Source organism: Nipponia nippon, unplaced genomic scaffold (assembly GCF_047370975.1).
Source record: "Nipponia nippon isolate SJK-2023a ecotype South Korea unplaced genomic scaffold, ASM4737097v1 scaffold_3, whole genome shotgun sequence".
In the NCBI taxonomy this organism is placed as follows: Eukaryota; Metazoa; Chordata; class Aves; order Pelecaniformes; family Threskiornithidae; genus Nipponia; species Nipponia nippon.
Genome location: NW_028262347.1, coordinates 8069037 through 8088319, shown reverse-complemented (window position 1 = coordinate 8088319; position 19283 = coordinate 8069037). Strand labels below are relative to the sequence as shown.

The 19283-nt window shown below is 42.3% G+C and overlaps 1 protein-coding gene across 8 annotated transcripts; it reads right to left on the bottom strand.

Moving 5' to 3' along the window:
* Positions 1 to 390: 390 nt before the first annotated feature.
* On the bottom strand, positions 391 to 17732 carry PRPF18 (pre-mRNA processing factor 18). Of its 8 annotated transcripts, none has more exons than XM_087764141.1 (11): positions 17609 to 17732; positions 16333 to 16410; positions 16181 to 16207; positions 13265 to 13369; positions 11432 to 11545; positions 9579 to 9725; positions 7813 to 7881; positions 6570 to 6710; positions 6009 to 6080; positions 3446 to 3601; positions 391 to 1071 (listed from the first exon to the last, which is right to left on the bottom strand). In XM_087764141.1, exons 1-11 carry the CDS (start codon positions 17672 to 17674, stop codon positions 991 to 993), a joined length of 1056 nt encoding a protein of 351 aa, XP_087620267.1. In that variant the 5' UTR covers positions 17675 to 17732; the 3' UTR covers positions 391 to 990. The 8 variants fall into 8 exon arrangements, with proteins under 8 accessions (XP_087620267.1, XP_087620274.1, XP_087620269.1 ...); XM_087764148.1 differs by having other exon boundaries at positions 16333 to 16426; positions 17609 to 17680; XM_087764143.1 differs by lacking the exon at positions 6570 to 6710.
* Positions 17733 to 19283: the final 1551 nt, after the last annotated feature.

The window sequence follows — 19283 nt, the reverse complement described above, 5'->3', positions numbered from 1 at the left end:
TCCTAGAAAGGCCTCCTTAAGAGAAGGACGTGTTAATACTGCTGCAGAGCTACTGCTGCTCTTGTAATTAAAAAAGCGCATGATTTCAGCCTAAGGTTTTCAACCAGCACCACTAACAAGGTTTCAGTATTTCACTGTTTATGCAGAATTAGACATCATCGTTTCTGCGAGTTTCCTCGCCATTCCCAGTCAAGATGCACAATGGTAAAGAGTTGTGGCTGCTAGAAATACTGTGCGTGGTCATGGGAGGTCCTAATTATTTTCTCTGCAATGCCCAGCAGACTGAAATTTTCTCCAGATGTATAAAAATGGGATTTGAAAGCCTCAGGAGCCATAAGATTACTTCCCCCAAGCCCAGAAGGTTTATATTAAAAATGTCGTTACAAAAAAAAAAGTCAAATCAGATGTATTCAAGATCAAAAACTCTTTGCACCAAGACTGGCTGTATTTTTCAGCTGAGAAATATATAAACCTTTTCTTTTTTTCTCCTGATAAATACCACATGAAAGATTAGCCATTAAAGTCTTTATATTTACAGAAATAACCACGATTCAGATTTGACTGCTTCACTCTAATCATCTCCCCACATCAGTCTCCAACGGGAAAGCAGCCAAAAAACTCCACACGCGCTCCTTGCAGGGCTGAGTCTCACCTAAACCTCTAAGATACGGGGAACAGTTCAGTCTGCATGGCTCCCTGAATAACAAACTGAAATAAAAGCAAGGGTCGTGTTCATCGTCCCCTGGTCATTGTCCTGCTCATACCCCCCTCTTCTGTATATTGGATGTGTTCAGCGTAAAGCATAGATTTAAAAAGAAATCTAAATAAATGGGGCTCATAAAAATGAAGCTGGAGAAATCTGCTGCTTTATGCTTTTTCGCAAAGCCCACCCTAGGTTCCTGCCGGTGTTAAAGCACAAACTCTGTCCCTGCAATCCTCTCGGGGTCTCGGAGATTGAAATATGAGTCAGGCCTCGGACACCGCAGAGCCTCATAAAGCATTGTACTCCACACATTTCGATGGGTCTGTCGGGAAGTGCTTCTGGCAAATGGTCATGAGCCTCTTCAGCCCCTAGGAATTAACAAAACAAGGACAATTCTGTAATAAAACTGCAGCTGTCAAACAAACTTAACCATCGACAGTATTTTCAAGCTTAACAAGAAGAATTCAAAACAAACAGTTGCTATTTTGGGGCTTTTTTTTTTTTATTTGGTTGTTTTTCCAGTTTTTAAGTTTTATGAACCTTTCTGCCTGCAAAGTGCCAAGTTATCTCCAATATTAGAGGAGTCTGTGGCATAATCGAAGAGACTACAGATGCATAGCAAAGGATCACCATAAGGCTTTAATCCCTCTTCCCCACCAAGGGAGAAAACAATACTATCACAATAAAAGATATTTAAAAGAAACCTGAACATTAAAAGTAATTCTATAGTGCAAAAAGCAATTTGTGACACCAAAACAAGCTGCACAGCTACGAAAAGAACCGAACAATTTCCCGCTGTCATTCCTCCCCATGGTGGCACCACACCTGACCTACAGCGCGGAGGCAAACTGAAGAAGGAATCGAGAAGAAAGGCACAATGTCGACTTTTCTCTTCAGCTCTTTCAAGGCATCGATTGCCAAAAAACAACGTGACAGAAACCCTGTGATTATTTTCTTTCAAGTCTCGCATAAAAGTCTAACAAAGAAGAAAGAAGACTGCTGTGGCAGGAATGTAATTTAGCAGTGACATTGTACTCCAAAATGGCCGAATCGTGTGGCTGTCATTAGACACTGACAATAGAAGATGGCTCCTCACTGAAGGGAAAAATGATTCAACAGAGGATGCGTTGGCCTTTTCAGTGCAGGCAAGTCTGGAAAACGTGTCCCAGCACCATAATGACTCCTTGTTTGGGACGTTACGATCCCAGGTTCGTTGTAAATCAGAAACACATTATTAGCTTCACGTAACTGCTGGGAGCACAGATAATATCCCATGCTCCAGTTTGAGCCAGACTAGCTAAACAAGACCTGGTATTTAAAACCAGCATGGAGAACATACGCGTTTAAAGCCAACTCTGTCTTGGCGCTTCAGTAACTTGTGTAATTCAGAAGCACAGATGTGAAATTCACAGTGGGAAGATGAACACAGAGGTTTCCTTGACCAACAGATGTAACCCCAAAAGCAGATAAGGGCCAAACTGAGGAATTCCCATACGTTGTACCTTCCAAAGGGCATGCTAGGAGAAATCAAGCAACACTACAGAGCAGAGATCTTTCTGCTGGAAGAGTGGCAAATGGACACAGATGGCCAATTGTTCACCAAAGTTGGAGAAGCAGCATTATGGCCACATTGAGGCCCACAATGATCTTCCTTCAGAGTCCAAACTCCTTTTTTAACACAGACTAACAACAAAACTGTTTGGTCTAACATAAGCTATTTCATTCATTAAATACTTCCAAGCAAGTATTACGTTAACTGCAGGCTGTCTGTGAAGCTGCATAATCCACATGCCGATTTTCACCTTACAAAAGAATTGGTCAAATTTAATCTGTTGGCTCTGCAAGTGTCTGCAGCTTCCTCTGACTTGACAATATTTTCACAGGTTATCATATTAAAAACTATAGTTGAAGGGAAACCAAAGGCTATACTTGTAGCCCCAATACAAAGAGACCCTAGGCAGAAGGAGAAGTTGCATTTTACAAGCAATCCGCTTGCAGACACCTGCAGAAGTTGAAAAGCAATGGGAATCAATCCTTCTGCCACAGCAGCAAGATCCTGCCAGAAGCTCTGAGCTCCACCATGCTGCTCCGGAGGCTTCAGAGTTAAGGCAGAAGGTCTTTATCTCAATGAAACTGCAACTGGCAAGAGGCAAAGACATTTAACAATACAAGGAGAGAAGACTTGTTTCCTCAGACCCATCCACCCATTACACTGAAACATCAGAGAAGAAAAACACCACTGCTATTAATTCCACAAACAACAGAAGTTCATGACATGAGTATGAATATGCATAGGAGAAGCTGAACCTGAAATTTTGAGCCCACACTGTTAAAAGAAACGTTTGAAAAATGTTTTCATTTCATTTATCTAGTTGCAGAAATAGTCAGAAGGACTGTATTCCATGGTATTAAATTCCACACATGATGTTAAAACCATGAGTTAAGCAGTGAAGGAACTCGGAAGAATAAAGCATGTCTTCACAGCTACTTTGGTGTTCATACAGGATTGCAACAGTCAAGACGTAGAAAAATCCATTAGACTCCATTCCTAGCCCAGGCCTGAAGAGCCTTCAGGTCCAGGATGAGCTATCTGTTAAATGGATGTTATGCTTGACCCAAACTGAGGCAACTGTCCATTTCTAGGACCTTTTTACCACATCACCTCTAACTACGAAACCAGTATTTCTCAAAGATCCCCTAACTTCAAAAGCAAATCTGTTGGATTTCCAAAGCTAACGTTACCTGAATATACTTCCTTTGAGTTTCATCGTTGAGAACGTGGGCTACGTGCTTGGAGAAAATCTTTTCACGACCTGTTCGAGCGTGGATGCCAACCATAGTGACACCAATAGGCCAGGGAGCATTTCCAATAGCCATCTGAAGATAGGCATCGTTTGCCTGAAGGAATACAGCGCAGGCACACTTAGCAAAAGAGGAAGGGCATCAGAAAGCATTTTTGCATTACCTGATACAGTAACAACGCATATTCCAGTCTCTCTGAATCAGGTTTCATTGCACAACATTAACCAATTTTACAACGCACCTTCCTAACACGATTCATGTTTATGCTGAACTCTGAGGGAACCAAGGACTATGGACTTTACCTGATGAAAAAAAGCACTGGATAAGGCAGCCTAATATTGATTAAAACTGAAGTTTACTGGGACTATTTTCAGCTCAGCCTTCTCAGGTTCCCATAAGCTTTTCTGCTGTAATCACCTTTACAACCCCTGCCGGGTTGGCCGCAGACTAGACCGGGGAGCCTGTCTGTAAGCGCAACCCACCGCAGACCCACGTCACGCGTGCAGAACTGCGGTCACCCTGTACACGGGAGTGCACAGGAGCCTGACAGCTCTTGGGGAGAGGAGCGGGCTTCCAATGAGGCTGAGATCCAGCTCTCTGCAAAACTGGGTTAAATAAGCACATTTGTAACAATGTTTACGAACAGAGCAGTAGCAGCAGTAAACGAATCTGAAATTTCCTGATCAAGATAGCAGATCCCGTTTCTTAACATAAAGCTGTAGCAGACAACATCCCTGGGGAAAAACAGTGATAAAACTTGAATGGAAAATGGAATAGAAAGGGAGAAAGGAAGAGAAGTGCAGAGCTTAAAAAACCCATGACAACTGAGAACCAGAAAGTGAGGGGGACAGACACATACACGCAATTACAGAAACACAGCTTCAAGAAGGACTTGGAGCAGGACGTTCCTCCACTGTTAGTGAGCAGCTACAAGACTCGCTGATAAAGAGTTCATTTATCACCTCCCATTTAGAGACTAATCAACAAGAAGTAGCCATCATGACCAGTGGGTGCACTTTCTGCCCATTTGGCAGCGAGCAAACTGGGAGGTAATTAATGCACAAGGCAGGGGGTTGCAGACAGAGCTGAGAGTAAACCTGAAGAAGGGTCTTCACCTACACGAGGCAGGATCCCAACAGTCTTAGTCAAATACCTACTTACTGACTTAAATATTGGTTTGTGATGAAATATTGTATGTGAGCATGCAATTAAAGACCCTTCCGGGACTGTCACAACAGGGTTAATGAAGGTTGAGCGGACAACTTGCATTCTGGCATTTGCCTACTGTTACATGCGGATGCCAAAATTCAAATCTTTCGAGCATTTCATCTAACAAACAGTAAGAATTTGTGGCTGACAGTATTCACTAGGCTGCACAAAGCAAAAAAGCACAGAAGACAACAGCAGGCAAAAAGAGTCAAGTCTCTTAGGAAGCAAAATGCAAAAGGATATAAGCCTTTAAAAGCAAAAGGCTCATTAGCCTAATTAAAAAAAAAAAAAAAAAACCAAAAACCAAAAAAAACCCCTTCCAAATGTGTACTCAACTCCTCCAAAATAACTCTGTGAAGTCTGCACAAAGCCAAGCACCTCCAGGAGAGAGGAGCACAGCGGATTAACCCACAAGACAGACCACATTCCTGCACACTCACCACTTTGTTTGAGAAGGCACTGGAAAGGGAATTTCAATGTGATGATAACCAAAAGAAAAAAAAATGCCCCCAAACAAAACCCCACTATCATACATCCCACACTTTCAGTTCTACTTTCAAATGATTTGGATTAAACTTGCCTTAGGCCATCTAAAGTTTTTTCAATAACAAAAGCAGGTTTGCCTGCTTACTTGACAAATTATCCCAAGTCCTCACAAGAATAGTAAGAAATACTAGAAGTTAAGGCAAAACATGGCTCAATTTCCTCTGCATACACAAGCTGCTTAAGCAAATGCTATCAGTATTTGAGTTCCACTTCTGAAGGCAGCTACAAACAAAACCTAACACCGCCTTTGATCTTGTGTGCCAAAGTACTTCTGCCTCCTCCAGTAAGCACGCTTTGTCCAAAAAATTTTTCATTAACTTACCTCAACCTTACCAGGCCAGCTAACGTGAGCATAGCCAAAGAAAGGGTCAGTGTCTCATATTCAATAACTCAGCTCACCTCAATTAATTCCTAATTAATTAACACCCTATTACTATTAATTCAATACCTTCGTTTAACCTTACAATATCAGGTTTCTCATACAGGATTCCTCTGCAACTTAATATAACCATCTCTGAGCAAAATTCTATTCGTGCTTGCAAAGCTCTGCTCTTTCACCAGCCTCAGAAGACCTTCTGACAGGCTGTGGATCAAACCTTTAAGAGCCATTTTTCATTTCGTTTGAATAGATGTTGTATTTCCAGCTTTGTACTTTCAATATGCAAAAAAATGGGAACGTTGAAGTAATAAACTCAATCTATTAGAACCAGACAGCCTGAGCATGACGGAAGAGTGCAAATAAACATACCTTCACATATTCTCTTTGCAACATGAATTTAATAATATCTGTTATTGATTCTTTGATGTCTGCAGGAAGTGTCTACAGAAGAAAAAAAAAAAAAAAGACGACATCTTTACTTCAGAATAGCAGCTCAGGAAAATCATCCTACTCAGCATTTATACAAAGTTTAGCACCTACCCTAGCTTGAGGACTTTAACAAAGGAAAACATCTTCGTTATTTAGATGAAGGATCTGAAGCAAGAGAGGTTAAGTGGTTACACCTAGTAGCCAGTGGCAAAGTGCAAAACACAATCCCAATTGTCTATCACGTTTGCAACCCAATAAACAGGTGATACATAAAGCAACACCTGGAAAAGCAGTGGGTAGGCAGAAAAATTCACTGGTCAAGATAAAAAAGTCAGAACGGGGAGTCATGGCCTCTGGACACAGAAACCCTGACCAACTCACTTCTCCTCTCTTCTTCAGTGAACATAACATTACCTTAGGAAAGGGCACTAACCACCGGGTACTTTGAAAGCAGAAGTTAAAATAAGTCTCACAGGATAGTGACATTTCAAAGTGATTCACCCTTTTCCGAAGTTTTCTGAAGAGTGGCCTCAGGTATGATTCTGTCTGCTTTTGAGTGGCACTGTTCAGCTTCCCCTGTACTCCCCGTTTCACATAGTCTTCTCTGGCATTCAGCTCCTTAGCCCAAACTCCAAGAAGAAACTGTATGAGGAACAAGCAAATTTATGTCATAGTGCCATCTAGTGACTTCCTTGGCAAAAAAGATGGGAACAGTGGTTTAAGCCACCGTGGCAAAATGAGTTTTTCGGAGAAATCTGAATTAAAAAGGCAAGAAGCCTCTTTCAGAAGGATAGGCAAGGTGGGACAGGAACAACCCTCCTATCATAAAAACATGTGGGTGAGGGCGGAACATGTATAAAAAGGCACGTACAAAAAAACCCCAAGGAAACAACAGTGTAGGTATCAGTGCTGGGAGGGAGAAGGGGTACACAAAAAGAGCAGACATCTAAGTAGAAGACGCTGATGCTTCAGGGCAATTTCTGCAAAGGAGCCTAAGGAACGGTGAAAATCACAGTGAAAATTCAACACACCAGAAGGCAAACGTGTCCAATGTACCTTCTCTCCACCTGGGAAACAATTTTTGAGCTTTCTTTGCCTGACTGCCCAGCCCAAACTATATTAAAACGCCAGCGTATCTTACAAACACAAATAAAAGCTTCGATTCTTGCCGTGACTTCTGATCATCACAACAGTTACACAGGGACCGCCTGACTCAAATGAGAGGCGATACAGGCTTCTTGCCAGGAAACAAGGAAACAATTTTCTACTATCCACTTGAACCTGTTTTCTTAGCAAAGCCAGCGGACTTCCTTTAAAATTCTCTTATTTCACATAACAGTACCAGGTGACATTTCATTTCAGCTCGCACTGTGCCCAGAGAAGGGAGGCAGGGACTCCTCGGAAGCCTTTAATGCCATAGTAGTACACAGAAGCAACTCCATACAACTGCCTCAATTATCATACAGAAATCAAAACCATATACATTCTGTCTGGAAAAGTAGGACCAGATTTTGAAGAACGCTGCTCGTCCAACAGCTCTTTCCCAGGTCTAGCAGAAGTCACTGTTGTGACTAACAAGGCTGTAGAGTGCCAAGCATTTAAATAAACACACATCTTAAGCATAATGTGTGAGTTTCTCTCTCCAAGCAGCTGAAACCGCCCCTTCTATTCACAAAATGTATCTGCATCACAGTAAAAAAATATGACACAGCTGCAGAATAATTAATCTATTAGAGTTTGTTACCTTCAAGAACTTCGTTATGATGTCCATATCATAGTGATCATCACCCCGTCCTAAGGATTCTCCCAAAGCCTAGAACAGGAAAAAACAGGCAATTATTTCCAGGTTGTCTAGAAGTTTACCACCACCACTACAGCAGAGAACGATTGACTGCATCGTGAACGGTAATAAACTCCACCAGTAATCCAAAACACTAGTTAGGAAATGGAATGAAACAGCTATATATGCTACTGAGATTCATTAATCTATTAAAAACATTTAAGTCAAAAAGCCAATATGATTATTTCTGAAAAGTCAATGCAACAGTAATTTTTCATTCATTAACTACTAAATTATTGGCTAATTAGCAGCTGTCTGACAGCACTGTATTCAGGGGAACTGTGGGTGCACTTCATTTTTTGAGATCCCCAAAGCCACGAATTAACCTAATTATTTTGTTAAGATATTTCAATTCTCTGATATACTGGAGCTTTTTACCATTTCATTTAATTGTAACTGTGAAATTGAGGGAACAAATCTAAAAAAAAAAAAAGAAAACCACCAAAAAACCCCAGTAGTATGCTCCAGTACTCTAGCCTCCTGCCAAAACTTTGAAACTATTAATATTAACAGCAATTTTTAGAAACATTTTCCAGTAGGTATAGTTGGATTTATAATCTATTTCCATTGCCCTCACATTTCTAAAGTGAATTTTATTTAAAAAATCTCCTAGATTTGGAACCCAATTCAGTGCAAGCCTTTATGCTCAAGGGAATGCAGTTAAAGTAGCATAAAATTAAGACTGCAGTGTTTTCAAACTTTTCAGAAAGAAGATGACTTTCATGGCTCAAACCAAGCCTGCCCTACTACCCCAAAAAGGGGGTATTTTGAGAACTAACAGCAGTCCCATTACAATCAGTACCCATTCTGGTACTAGAGTTATTTTAAACCAGAACCCCTGGTACCCTAAGAAAAAAGCCAAAGACTATCTCCTAATAATAACGTATTTGTTTAAGCTTTCAGTTATAAATCAGATTATTTCTTAAACACACTTTTGGAGGGATGTTATGAAGATTAACTCCCGCAAAGAGTTTTGAAGATTAAGGCTAAAAGTCTTCAGCTCAAGTTAATGTGCTTTTCAAACCATTACCCTAAAATACTGGGTGCTGAATGCACTCATTCTCCGCTCACTTACACAAACACCATGGTACTCTTTCAGAACGTAACAGTCATTTGCACTGAAGTTTCTGGGACACATCGTCTCTGCACTTCTTATATTTCCTGTGATCTGCCTGCTTCTGATGTCCACTTCTTTTTTTATCCTGGATGTTTTTATTTCAAACATTCCTTCTGTGTGTCTATTTTTCAGAGTCCATCTTTCTTATATAGAGAAAATTCATTGGTACTAAGCTTATTACCCTCCAAATACTCATTGGAAAGGCTTTAGAGTTTATGACCAGGTAATGTATTTTTATTAAATTCTCTACTTCCAATCCCCCGGCAGAGGGAATCCTAACTGTATCACCTTCCTCGCAGTCAACTCCTGCCCCCTTTTTGATGAGGTCTGGTAAACAAAGACCACTTGAGTTTTCACACGTCTACCGTAGGCACCTATGGTGCAACTCCAGGCTTAAAAATCTGAATTTCCTAATAGAGTGTATTTAAAGATACTTCAGAATGCCTAAGCTAGATGTTGAAAACAAGATAACTTTGTCTAAACAATCCTGAAGCTTTCTCACAACAATACAGTGCATCTAAAATCCCTTCATTAAAATCTATCCATCACTCACTTCTAGTTCTTCAATAGTAGTATTCTCCTCATGGACTTTCAAGTCATTCTGTGAGTCATCGTCTCCTGCTTCTTGGCCGCCTACAATTTCGTTCAGATACTGCTGGTCAATCTTATCCAAAGCAGCCTTCAGGTCATTTCTCAGGCCCTGGAAAAGATAAGAAATGACTAATTTACCAAAAAAACTCAAGTAAATAAAAGCAGTTCAGTACTGACACTGTGAGCATCCAACTTCTGTTTAAGAAAAGCCAAATTCTGTAAAAACATGCATAAGGGTTTAGCCTTGTTGTCTGAATTTAAACTGAATTCAAAGAAGAGTTTCTGGATTGCTTCAGCACTTAACAAAAAACAGGTGCATGAACTTCTGCAACGTTCGTTCCTACGAAAAAGACTTTTTACCATATTTTCACCAGAAAAGCATGGAGGACTAAATCAACTTCTAGGACTTTCTTCAAGACATTTTCTCCAAGCAATGCACTGAACCACCCAAAAACAAACAGAAAACAGACCACAACCATCATCAGCTCTACAAGTCTTCACATTTGCCCTGAAAAAAGCTGTAAATAAGGTAAGTAATGCTCCTTTGGTACTATCACATAAAACATTTATGTAGTTTCCCTTTATTACCAATGACTTAAACATAGCAGAATGTTTTATATAGATTAAGTGTTTAAAATCCCCTACTCTAGAATAGGTGACTATAAAAAAAATCAGAATCAGTTTGAGACCACCTACATAAACTTAAGAGCTGCTTTCAAACAGAACAAGAAACTCTGCTTAGTCACAGTTAGAGGACTTGCGTTCTGATCTTGAGACATAAAATATAAAGCTCTGTAAAGGAGTATGACATTTCTTACCCTAAGATAAATTCAGCCACTCCACTGGGAACAGACATGCACAGTTATTTCCCCTCTTCCAACATCATACTTGACTGTCTGGAACATTTCTATTAATCATTTAGTAGTCTAAAAATGTCTGAACCACAAACTGGTTATAGTGACTATCTACATTTTAAGCAACACATAGCAACAGGAGCGACTGAAACACATAACACAAAAGTCCAACACAATCCTATTTATGAGCTCACTATTTCCTAATACTCCTACTACTGTCATCACTGCCACTGGAGGGGAAGCTTTCATTAGCAGAATTATTTTTTTTAAACGTTTAGATCTGTTCATCTTTTTTTTAAACGACTTGAACAGGAAAAGGCTTTCCTTTTCTGGGCAGCCCCAGCAAAGACATTTCAAACAATTCAGTTTGCCACAAATTAGGGAAGAAAATCCAAACCTGGATTGCATCTCCTCACTTAACTGATCAATTCTTAAGACAAAAGGAATAAATCAGTAACTATTATATATCTTTTAGGTTTTTTTGGAATCAACGGCTACTTTAAAGGCAAGGGGGGAAAATCAAGTTTCCCTAACAAGTTATAGCTCTGGAATCAAATGATTTGAAAAATCATTTACATACCAGAAAGACAGGACGCAATCCTCCTCTGTCTTACCCATACCTTCTCAGAGATGCATATAATTGCAAACGTAGGTTAGTTTTAACAGTAAATAACTGTCTTCCCTGCTGGTTAAAAAGCAGGTAACAGCACAGGCTGGGGAATTACTGCCACCTGGAGGCCCCTTTTTCAACTGAAAAGGCCTAGAAGGCTTCTAGGGTTGAACTGTCTAAGATGAGGAATTGTAATTGTGCACGGAACTATGACACTTAACATACTTTCTCAGACAATAAATGAGACAGAGCAGGTATTTCTCTTTGCTCTGTACTACCCCTCCCTACTAAAAAATTAACAGTTAGTGTATTCCCACTACAAATAAGTAACTAGTTACTATCCACTCTTACCTTGTTCACTTCAGGTGCAAGAATTTCTATCTTCCTCAGACGTTGAAATGCATCATAATCTGTTTCTCCAAACAGTCTGATTGGCTCACCTCTCTCTCGTAACCTCCTGATAACCTGCAAAGAATCAAAGCATTGCCTTACGCAAACTCCTAAAGGAAGCAAAATGAAATCCAGAAAGACGGATTTATTTACTTTGCTTAGAATAACAAGCTGAGCTAGACTGGAGAGGAAATGGCAATATTTTAAGCAGTAGAAAAATGTTCCAGACACTTCACAATCTAAATATAAAACTTCCACGGTATTTCAGTGAAAGGTCATTCCAAATATTACCAATCTAAATTTTGCATAAAATCCCAAGCTGTTAGGTATAGCCAAACTTATTCCTGCTCTGACTTGTTTAAACAAATACACAAAAATCATCCCTCTGGCAGAGCTTAAAAACCGTTTTCAAAATCACAAAGGAACTTTACAATAATCTCACTCACCTACTTGTCTAGGGCAATAAAAATACTCTCTAACGAGGCTGCAGGTTGTCCTAGCACATCTGCAAGACGATTTGCTGAAAATTCTCATCCTTAAGCATTTGGCAAATACCAAGTCCCATAATCTAATGAGATAGTTACTTTAAAAGTAGATATAACAGAGGCGAAAAAGCCTCCCTCAATTGATTAGCAAAGTCATGGGCAGAGCCAAAAACTGAACTTTATTCTCCCAACTCCTTATCTCATGCATTGCTTGCTAAATCTCTTTCTACTTACCATTATTCATGTAGTGTACCAAGCAACAGGCTTATTGATACACGAATCACCCCGCAATACTTCGGTGACCAAGAGAAGGGCTTACACTTCATTTCGTGCTACCACTTTGTGATACCAATAGACTGGCTGGACAACAAGAAACTAAATTAACTGAGGCCTTAATTCGTTTATCCAGTTCAAGTGTCTTGCTGTATGTTGGCAACCATTTGACTTGCGAATGTATCACAAAACCAGGGGTGGACAGAGTGCTGGCACAGCAATGCCTAAACCTCGACCAAAGCATGCACCCGAGTAGATCAACAGCAGCGAGACACTGCGCATTACACCCGACATACAGACCAAACCTCAAACCAAACGTGAATCCAACAGCCCACATTACAAGTCCTGTGATATACTCCCACAAAAAACAGTAAGTATCTTGCAAAATTAAGGGGACATGTGACATCCTTGGATGATCTCAGCTGTGAATTTCAGTATTTCCAAGATTAGAATTTATTCTGTACTTCTGAACTTCCTGTTTCTCTTCTGCTTTGGGGTATAGATCTGTTTGTGAACTCATATTCACATAGGTATTTTTATCCTTCGAAAGGACAAAGAACACACCAGCTGCTCTGGCTTCAGGACTTTTTTCTTCTAGAAATCAAGGTGAACTTCCCAAACTTAGTTTCTAAATTTGGGTTCAGACCAATGAGCTACAAAGAAAAGAAGCTGGGGGAAAAAAATCTTGGAAAAAAAATCAGCATGCCATCTTCAGTATTATCCAAGGATAATACTGATATTCAGGGTACTATTCTAGAAGTCATCTGAAAGAGCTGTCAAATGTTATAGCGCATCTGTGCAAATCCGTATGACAAAGAGGCTCTACCCATCTGTACCTCCCTATGCATCCAATTGGACAGCAAATCTTTGATGAGTGAAGACGATCATTAATTGCTGACCATAAAAATGAAGGCTTATTATTTAATACAAACCGTCATAAAAAGAACAGTTCACTAGAAAAAAAACAGCCCTAACAAGAAATTTCAGAGGCATTTGCTGTAAACTCAAGCAGTCTGTTTATGATGATTGATTTTACCTCCTGTCTGGAAAGGGTCATTGGTAACTTTTCTTCTGCCAGTTCAAGTTCCAGCACTGGATTTGATGAAGTCAGTGGTTTCTCCTCCTCTTCCTCCTGCTGCACCTACATTCAACAGACGTAGTTACTAATGTGCTGATGGAAATAAACCCATATATTGAGAGCAATGTAAAGATACAGAACTCTGGAACACAGATTTTAATACGACAATATAAGCCTTTAGTTTGATAGTTTTTATTGTCTATAATTGAATTTCACAGAACAATAAAAGCTTTTAAAACTATCAGTATTTAACTAACACTTCTGCAGGTTGCAGGAAGCAGTCTCTACAGCAAATGGAAAAGACAATTGTTAAAGTCTGGCAATCACTTTAGCAGGCAGGTGTCAGCACTGCTGCCAAAAATAGCAAATCCACCCTCTGCCTGTTGATTCCTGCCCCTGCTCTATCCTCCTCACCCACATAAAAGCATTTGCATCGCTATGTGATGAACCAGATGGGGGAAATGATTCAAACAGAAAATAATCTGGCAAACACAAAGAAAGGTACCCTTCCCAGCCCAATTAACCTCCTCATCCAGCTCACCAGGCGTAGCACATGCATGGACACAAGGGCAGAAACAAAAACCCAAAGGCAGGGACACAGCGGGGCTGCTTCTTTCGGTGGCAGTGTAAGCTTAAAATGTTTATTACCTACAGCTTCAGTGACCTGAGTACAATTAGCAGTGATCCATGGTTCCTGCTGGGTTTTGAGAGGTGCTCATTTAAGATAATGCATCTTTCTCACAAGCTTGCCATAGTTTCTTGCAGGTTGAAAAAAACCTACAAAAACCTACAACTCCTCATAAGGATGGGATCTCATTAACTACTCCTCTTAATCTACAAGAAGGTCCCGGAATCAAACAGAGCTTCCCTTCTTCATTACTCAGTATTTTAATAATGCAAAACAACTCTTTGATCAAGGTAACTTTGAGATGGCAGTCATGTAACTACAGTTCCCTTTATAAGCTCAAATTTGACACTTCTGACAGCACGAGCAGATTGCTGTTGGTAATATTCCTATAATAAGGAAGCATTTCCAGTACTTACATCCTGTTTTTTTCCCCTAGATTCCTTATTAGAATTCATTTCCTTTCCATTCTTGCTGAAAGGGAAATGCTCCACTTAATCCTACAGCACCCTGTAGCATTCTCCATGCGTGGGCAGTACATTGTCATTTCCAGTCTGTGTTCGGGTTGATCAGTTTGATGAATGTACTGGACAGATATTTTAAAGAAGCTTTTCTATTCTTTCAAGTCAATGTGCCAGTCTCGCATTCCAGTATCAGTCTGACTCCATGTGGATGTAAGGATCCACCTCTGTGGCTCGAGCTAGAGGATTCAGCCACAAATCTATATTCAGTGCTATACTAGCAAACACAGAAATCAATCCTGTAACCACAGGTGTTTGGAACGAGCAAGGGAAGGACAACCATATCAATGCTTAACACATAAAGGGAGGGGAAAAATAAAACTTCCATCGATGCAGGAAAGGGGGAATTGACAGGGGACAGAAAATACGGAAGAACTATGTAAATATATATATATATATATATATATATATATATATATATAAAGAAATACACTCCCATGGCAGAAGGATACGTACAAATTTTAACTTACAAACATTCTTGAAATCATAAACAGACAGCAGCATTGGGGGAAAAGATTTGATCCGTTCTGTCAGCTGGACTCCAAGTTACAAGCAATATCTTTACCACAGTTATTTTGGTTTCAGTGCTTTCTTTTTCAAGCAAGTCAAATTATTACAACTTATTAAGTCTAAGCAAAGCAAAACGCACCTGAATTTAAAAAGAAATCAGTCTATATTCTACATCTTATTAACATAGTAAAGATCAAATGCAGAAATCTGGGAGGCTCTAAAAAGGTACTAAATTTAAAGAAGCAACTTATTTTAAAACCGTTTTCAGGGTCACATTTCAAACCAAAACTGGTGCTGCAGCAACACAGATAACGGCATTTTAACCGCCACGTAAGGTTCTGAAGAACTCAAGCTCATGCTCAAAAAGCACCACGTAGTCATTGCCACTTGGAAGAGCGACTGGATTCACAGAACACTTTCTCATGACTATATGCTGCATGTGCCAAGAATCGTCTTGGCACTGACGTTCAAATATTCTACAAACAGATCAAGGTTTCAGAATAAGTCACTAACTGGGTAAAGTTCAATTGAAAACAAAGCTCCTATTTGTGCCCAGTAACAGCAAACAAGAGTAGGAGCCTCTACCTTCCACAAGGGAACGCAGACCCCCTCCTATACACGTATCATCAGGCAGGCAGGCAGACGCACACACTTGTAAAAGAAAACAACGTTCTTTCCATTTCAGTAAACTATTTCCCCGACACTGTTACAAGGCAGATAAAGCCTTCCAGATCACTCATTTGTTCCAAAATGCACCCAGGGTTACCAATTGTTTTCTAATACTTTGCCAGCAAGAAAATAAATGCTGTTGTTGCACTCTTTCAATGCTGGATGGTTGATGGCCAAAAACCAAATACAAATATATATAGTATGAAAGTCGGCAGATCTTTTTAATATGCACCCACATTATACTGATTTCTTTTGGACATTTTGACAAGATTGTGAAAATTATCTGAATGGATAAAATTATCCAAATGTATCCATTTTTTTCCAGTAAGGGGGGGGGGGGGGGGGGGAAGGGAAGGTGACTATATTAGATCCAGTGTTCATGCCTAACAGCACAATTTAAAAAGAAAGGAAAACAAGCTTTGATCCCAAGCCACTTCATGCTTTCCACAAAAAAAAAAATAAACAAAAGCCAAACCATAACACAAACTTAAGTAGCTGTATATCATGCATATCTTTTCCTGCATTGAAAATGGTTTTGGAAACTCATACCTCTCCAGGTGGCTTCTCATTTACAGGCTAATGTATAACATTAACAGATTGAACAAAGAACAACAATTATCATTAACAACATTTATACTGTTGATAATAAAATGTAGACTTCAAAGTAAACATACAAATTCCTGGAAGAACAATTACCATACCTTGTAGCCACATCTCTGAAAGTAGGCCTCCTCTTCTTTTTTAGCTAATTCACTGCGTTTGAAATATTTCTTATTTCCCTAGAAGAGAGGAAAACTATTAACAGTTTACAGTTTTGCATACTTGGGCAAAAATGGCTCAAACTTCCTTACTTGATTTGGTGAATTCAGCTACATCCTTTCATAGAGATGGCTACACTGTCATGCAAAGGGGACAAGTTGGAAGCACCTCTGAAAATCAGCAATATAGAGTGACTTCACAGCACATATGTATAAGCAGGCTTAAAAGTACAATGTGTTCACCAGCGCTTCAAAAAAACCCACGTTCTTTGTCATGTAAGGCCACGGTCCTCATTAGCGGAAAGCTTCACTTCAGAAGTGCACAACAAGGCCCAGGCTGGAGTACAGGAAAGTTGTTTAAATAAACCACACAAAACGTGATTTTACACTAAACCAAGGAGATGGGGGACATCACCTTCATACGGAGCATTCTGTAAGCTTGTTTGGGGCACCTATGTAGAAATGTGTTTGATAAGACCTTCCAGAGAGACAACAGCTGGCAACTGTGGTCACCTGGAAGCATTTCCCTTGATTAACATGAAATATTACTTCTTTCTTCATACTTTGCCTGCCTGACCTACAACAGCCTCTGACCACAGCTCCCGACTTCAACCGCTACCACCAAAACCTAAACTCGGGCGTCCACAAGAGCCCTCGGCTTTACTGCGGGCGTCGTTAAGCTGACACACTCGGCACACGCACACACACACACACACCCCTCTCTGTGACCCTACTGTTGCTATGACCGTCCTGCAGCAGCGGTGAGGGAAGGGATCCACACATCCTTCACCGATTTTTTGCTACCTCTCAGTGCCTGAAATAAATAACTCAACCAGCTCCAAAAGGCAAAGGCACACAGCGAGGCCCTGAAGCCAGGCTGCCTCTGTGCCCCCAGCCCTAAACACCTCCTGACTCCTTCCCCTGACCCCGTCCCGGGCCGCTCCTGCTCCTCTTCCCCAAGCCCCGAGCCCCCTCCTGGCGGCTCTCCCAAACCTCATCCCGGGCCGTTCCCGACCCTCCCAAACCCCACCCCGGGCAGCTCCGGACCCCCCTACCCCAGCCCCGGTCCCAGGCCGCCTCCTCTCCCCTTTCCCCGGCCCCATCGCGGGCCGCTCCCGCCTCACGCCCGCCCCGAGCCTCCGCCTCAGAGCCGTTCCCGCCGCCCTCCCCCGGCCCCCCGCCCCGGACGGCTCCCGGGCCCTGTCCCGACCGCCCTCACCCCGACGAGCTCCTTCTCCTCCAGCTGCTGCCGCTTCCGGCTGATCTCCCGCTTCAGGACGTCCATGGCCGCCCCGGCCGCCGCCGCCGCCGGAAATGGCGGAGCAAAACAACAGCGTCGCTTCCGGACGGCCGCGCCGCGAGCCGGGCCGCAAGGCCACGCACACGCACGGCGCCCCCTGGTGGCTGGGAGGAGCGCTGGGGGGGTGGTGATGGCGTGCGGTAGCGCGAGACTGTGGCTAAGCGCAGGGTGGGCTGTGAGGGCTCAGCTGCCCCGGGGAGGGCGTGGGGCTGGTGACTGGGCCCAGGGAGCACGACGGGCTGGTCGCCGGCCCCAGGGATGGCATGGTGGGTGCCGGTCTCTTCTCCCAAGTAACAAGCGATAGGACAAGAGGAAACGGCCTCAAGCTGCGCCAGGGGAGGTTTAGGTTGGATATTAGGAAAAACGTCTGCACCGAAAGGTCAGTCAGGCCCTGGCACAGGCTGCCCAGGGAGGCGGTTCAGTCCCCATCCCTGGAGGTATTTAGAAGACGGGCAGACGTGGTGCTCGAGGACATGGTTTAGGGGTGGGCTTGGCAGTGCTGGGTTAGCGGTTGGACTCGATGATCTTAAGGGTCTTTCCCAACCTAAACAGCTCTATGATTCTGTGGGGCTGGCCACTGGCCCACGGGGCACGCCGGCCCGGTCATACCAGGCTGCGGCTGCCACCCCAGGGGGGCGGGAAGCCTTCTCAGCTGCTGCCGGCACCGGTGGGCCCCTGCCACCAGCCGGTTTCCTCCGGGAGGCTTAACAACACCCCAAGGGAAATCAGAACTGTTTCGCTGACTCCAGGATGCCCTCAGATGAAACTACACCAGTGAACGGTGTAGGGTTTAATTGCAGGGCGCTGGCAAGTACCCCGCTCCTTCCCCAGGTGCTGGTATTAAAAATCACCCAAGAGATGGGAAACGTTGTGTGCTGGCCCTGCACCTGAGACGGCACGTTGGGATTTAAGTGTGGTGCCTGGTTTCTGCTTCCTTCAGGCTTAGAGGGCTGAGGCAGCTGGTAGGGACTGAGCTCCTTAGTGTGTGTATCCTGGAAGTAAAAACTACTGCCTTTGTTAGCTTGAGTCCTTGTCACCAGGCATACAGCATTTGTGACACAGGTAATAACGTGAAGAAATCTTGTTTTGCTTATTTGCCTGTTTTTGTCCAGCGATTTCCATCCTGTGGCTTGTAAAGTCTAAGAGGTCCAGAAAAAGCTTTGAAGAATGGGTAAGAACGGCCGATTCTCACTATGCTTAAATTCATCAGGACTGCACCTTTGCTGGAAACAAAGGCCACCAAACAGGGAAGGGTGAAAGCCACTATAACTTTAGCTCCTCTCTTCTGCTTAGGAGCAGCCTGGCTGGTGGCAGCACTTCTGTCTCCTCCAGCCTCATGCTATGGCACATGGCAGCGTCTGCCTCCCTAGCTCTGCCAGGCTTTTTTCACCTTTAGGTCCTCCCAGATTGGTTTTTTTGCCTTTCCCTGTTGTAAGCTCCATCGCTCCGGTAGCTGTTTTGGAGGGCTGTAACCGCAACTGGCTTTTCGCCTAGGTTAGATAATCTGAGCCGTGCGCCATGGCTCTTTCTTGCAGAAAACAGCCCATCAGTTTAAGGGTGTTGTTTAAACCCAGGCTGGAGGGGTATCGATTTA

What these genes read in the sequence shown, in the direction of transcription:
- PRPF18 (XM_087764141.1), bottom strand. Translation starts at nt 17,674, where the DNA reads ATGGACGTCCTGAAGCGGGAGATCAGCCGGAAGCGGCAGCAGCTGGAG. An exon ending in ATGAGAAGCCACCTGGAGAG is followed by an intron (nt 13,370 to 16,180) that starts GTATGAGTTTCC and finishes TGTTGAATGTAG; the next exon opens with GTGCAGCAGGAGGAAGAGGA. An exon ending in TGCAAAGAGAATATGTGAAG is followed by an intron (nt 3,602 to 6,008) that starts GTATGTTTATTT and finishes GTATTCCTTCAG; the next exon opens with GCAAACGATGCCTATCTTCA.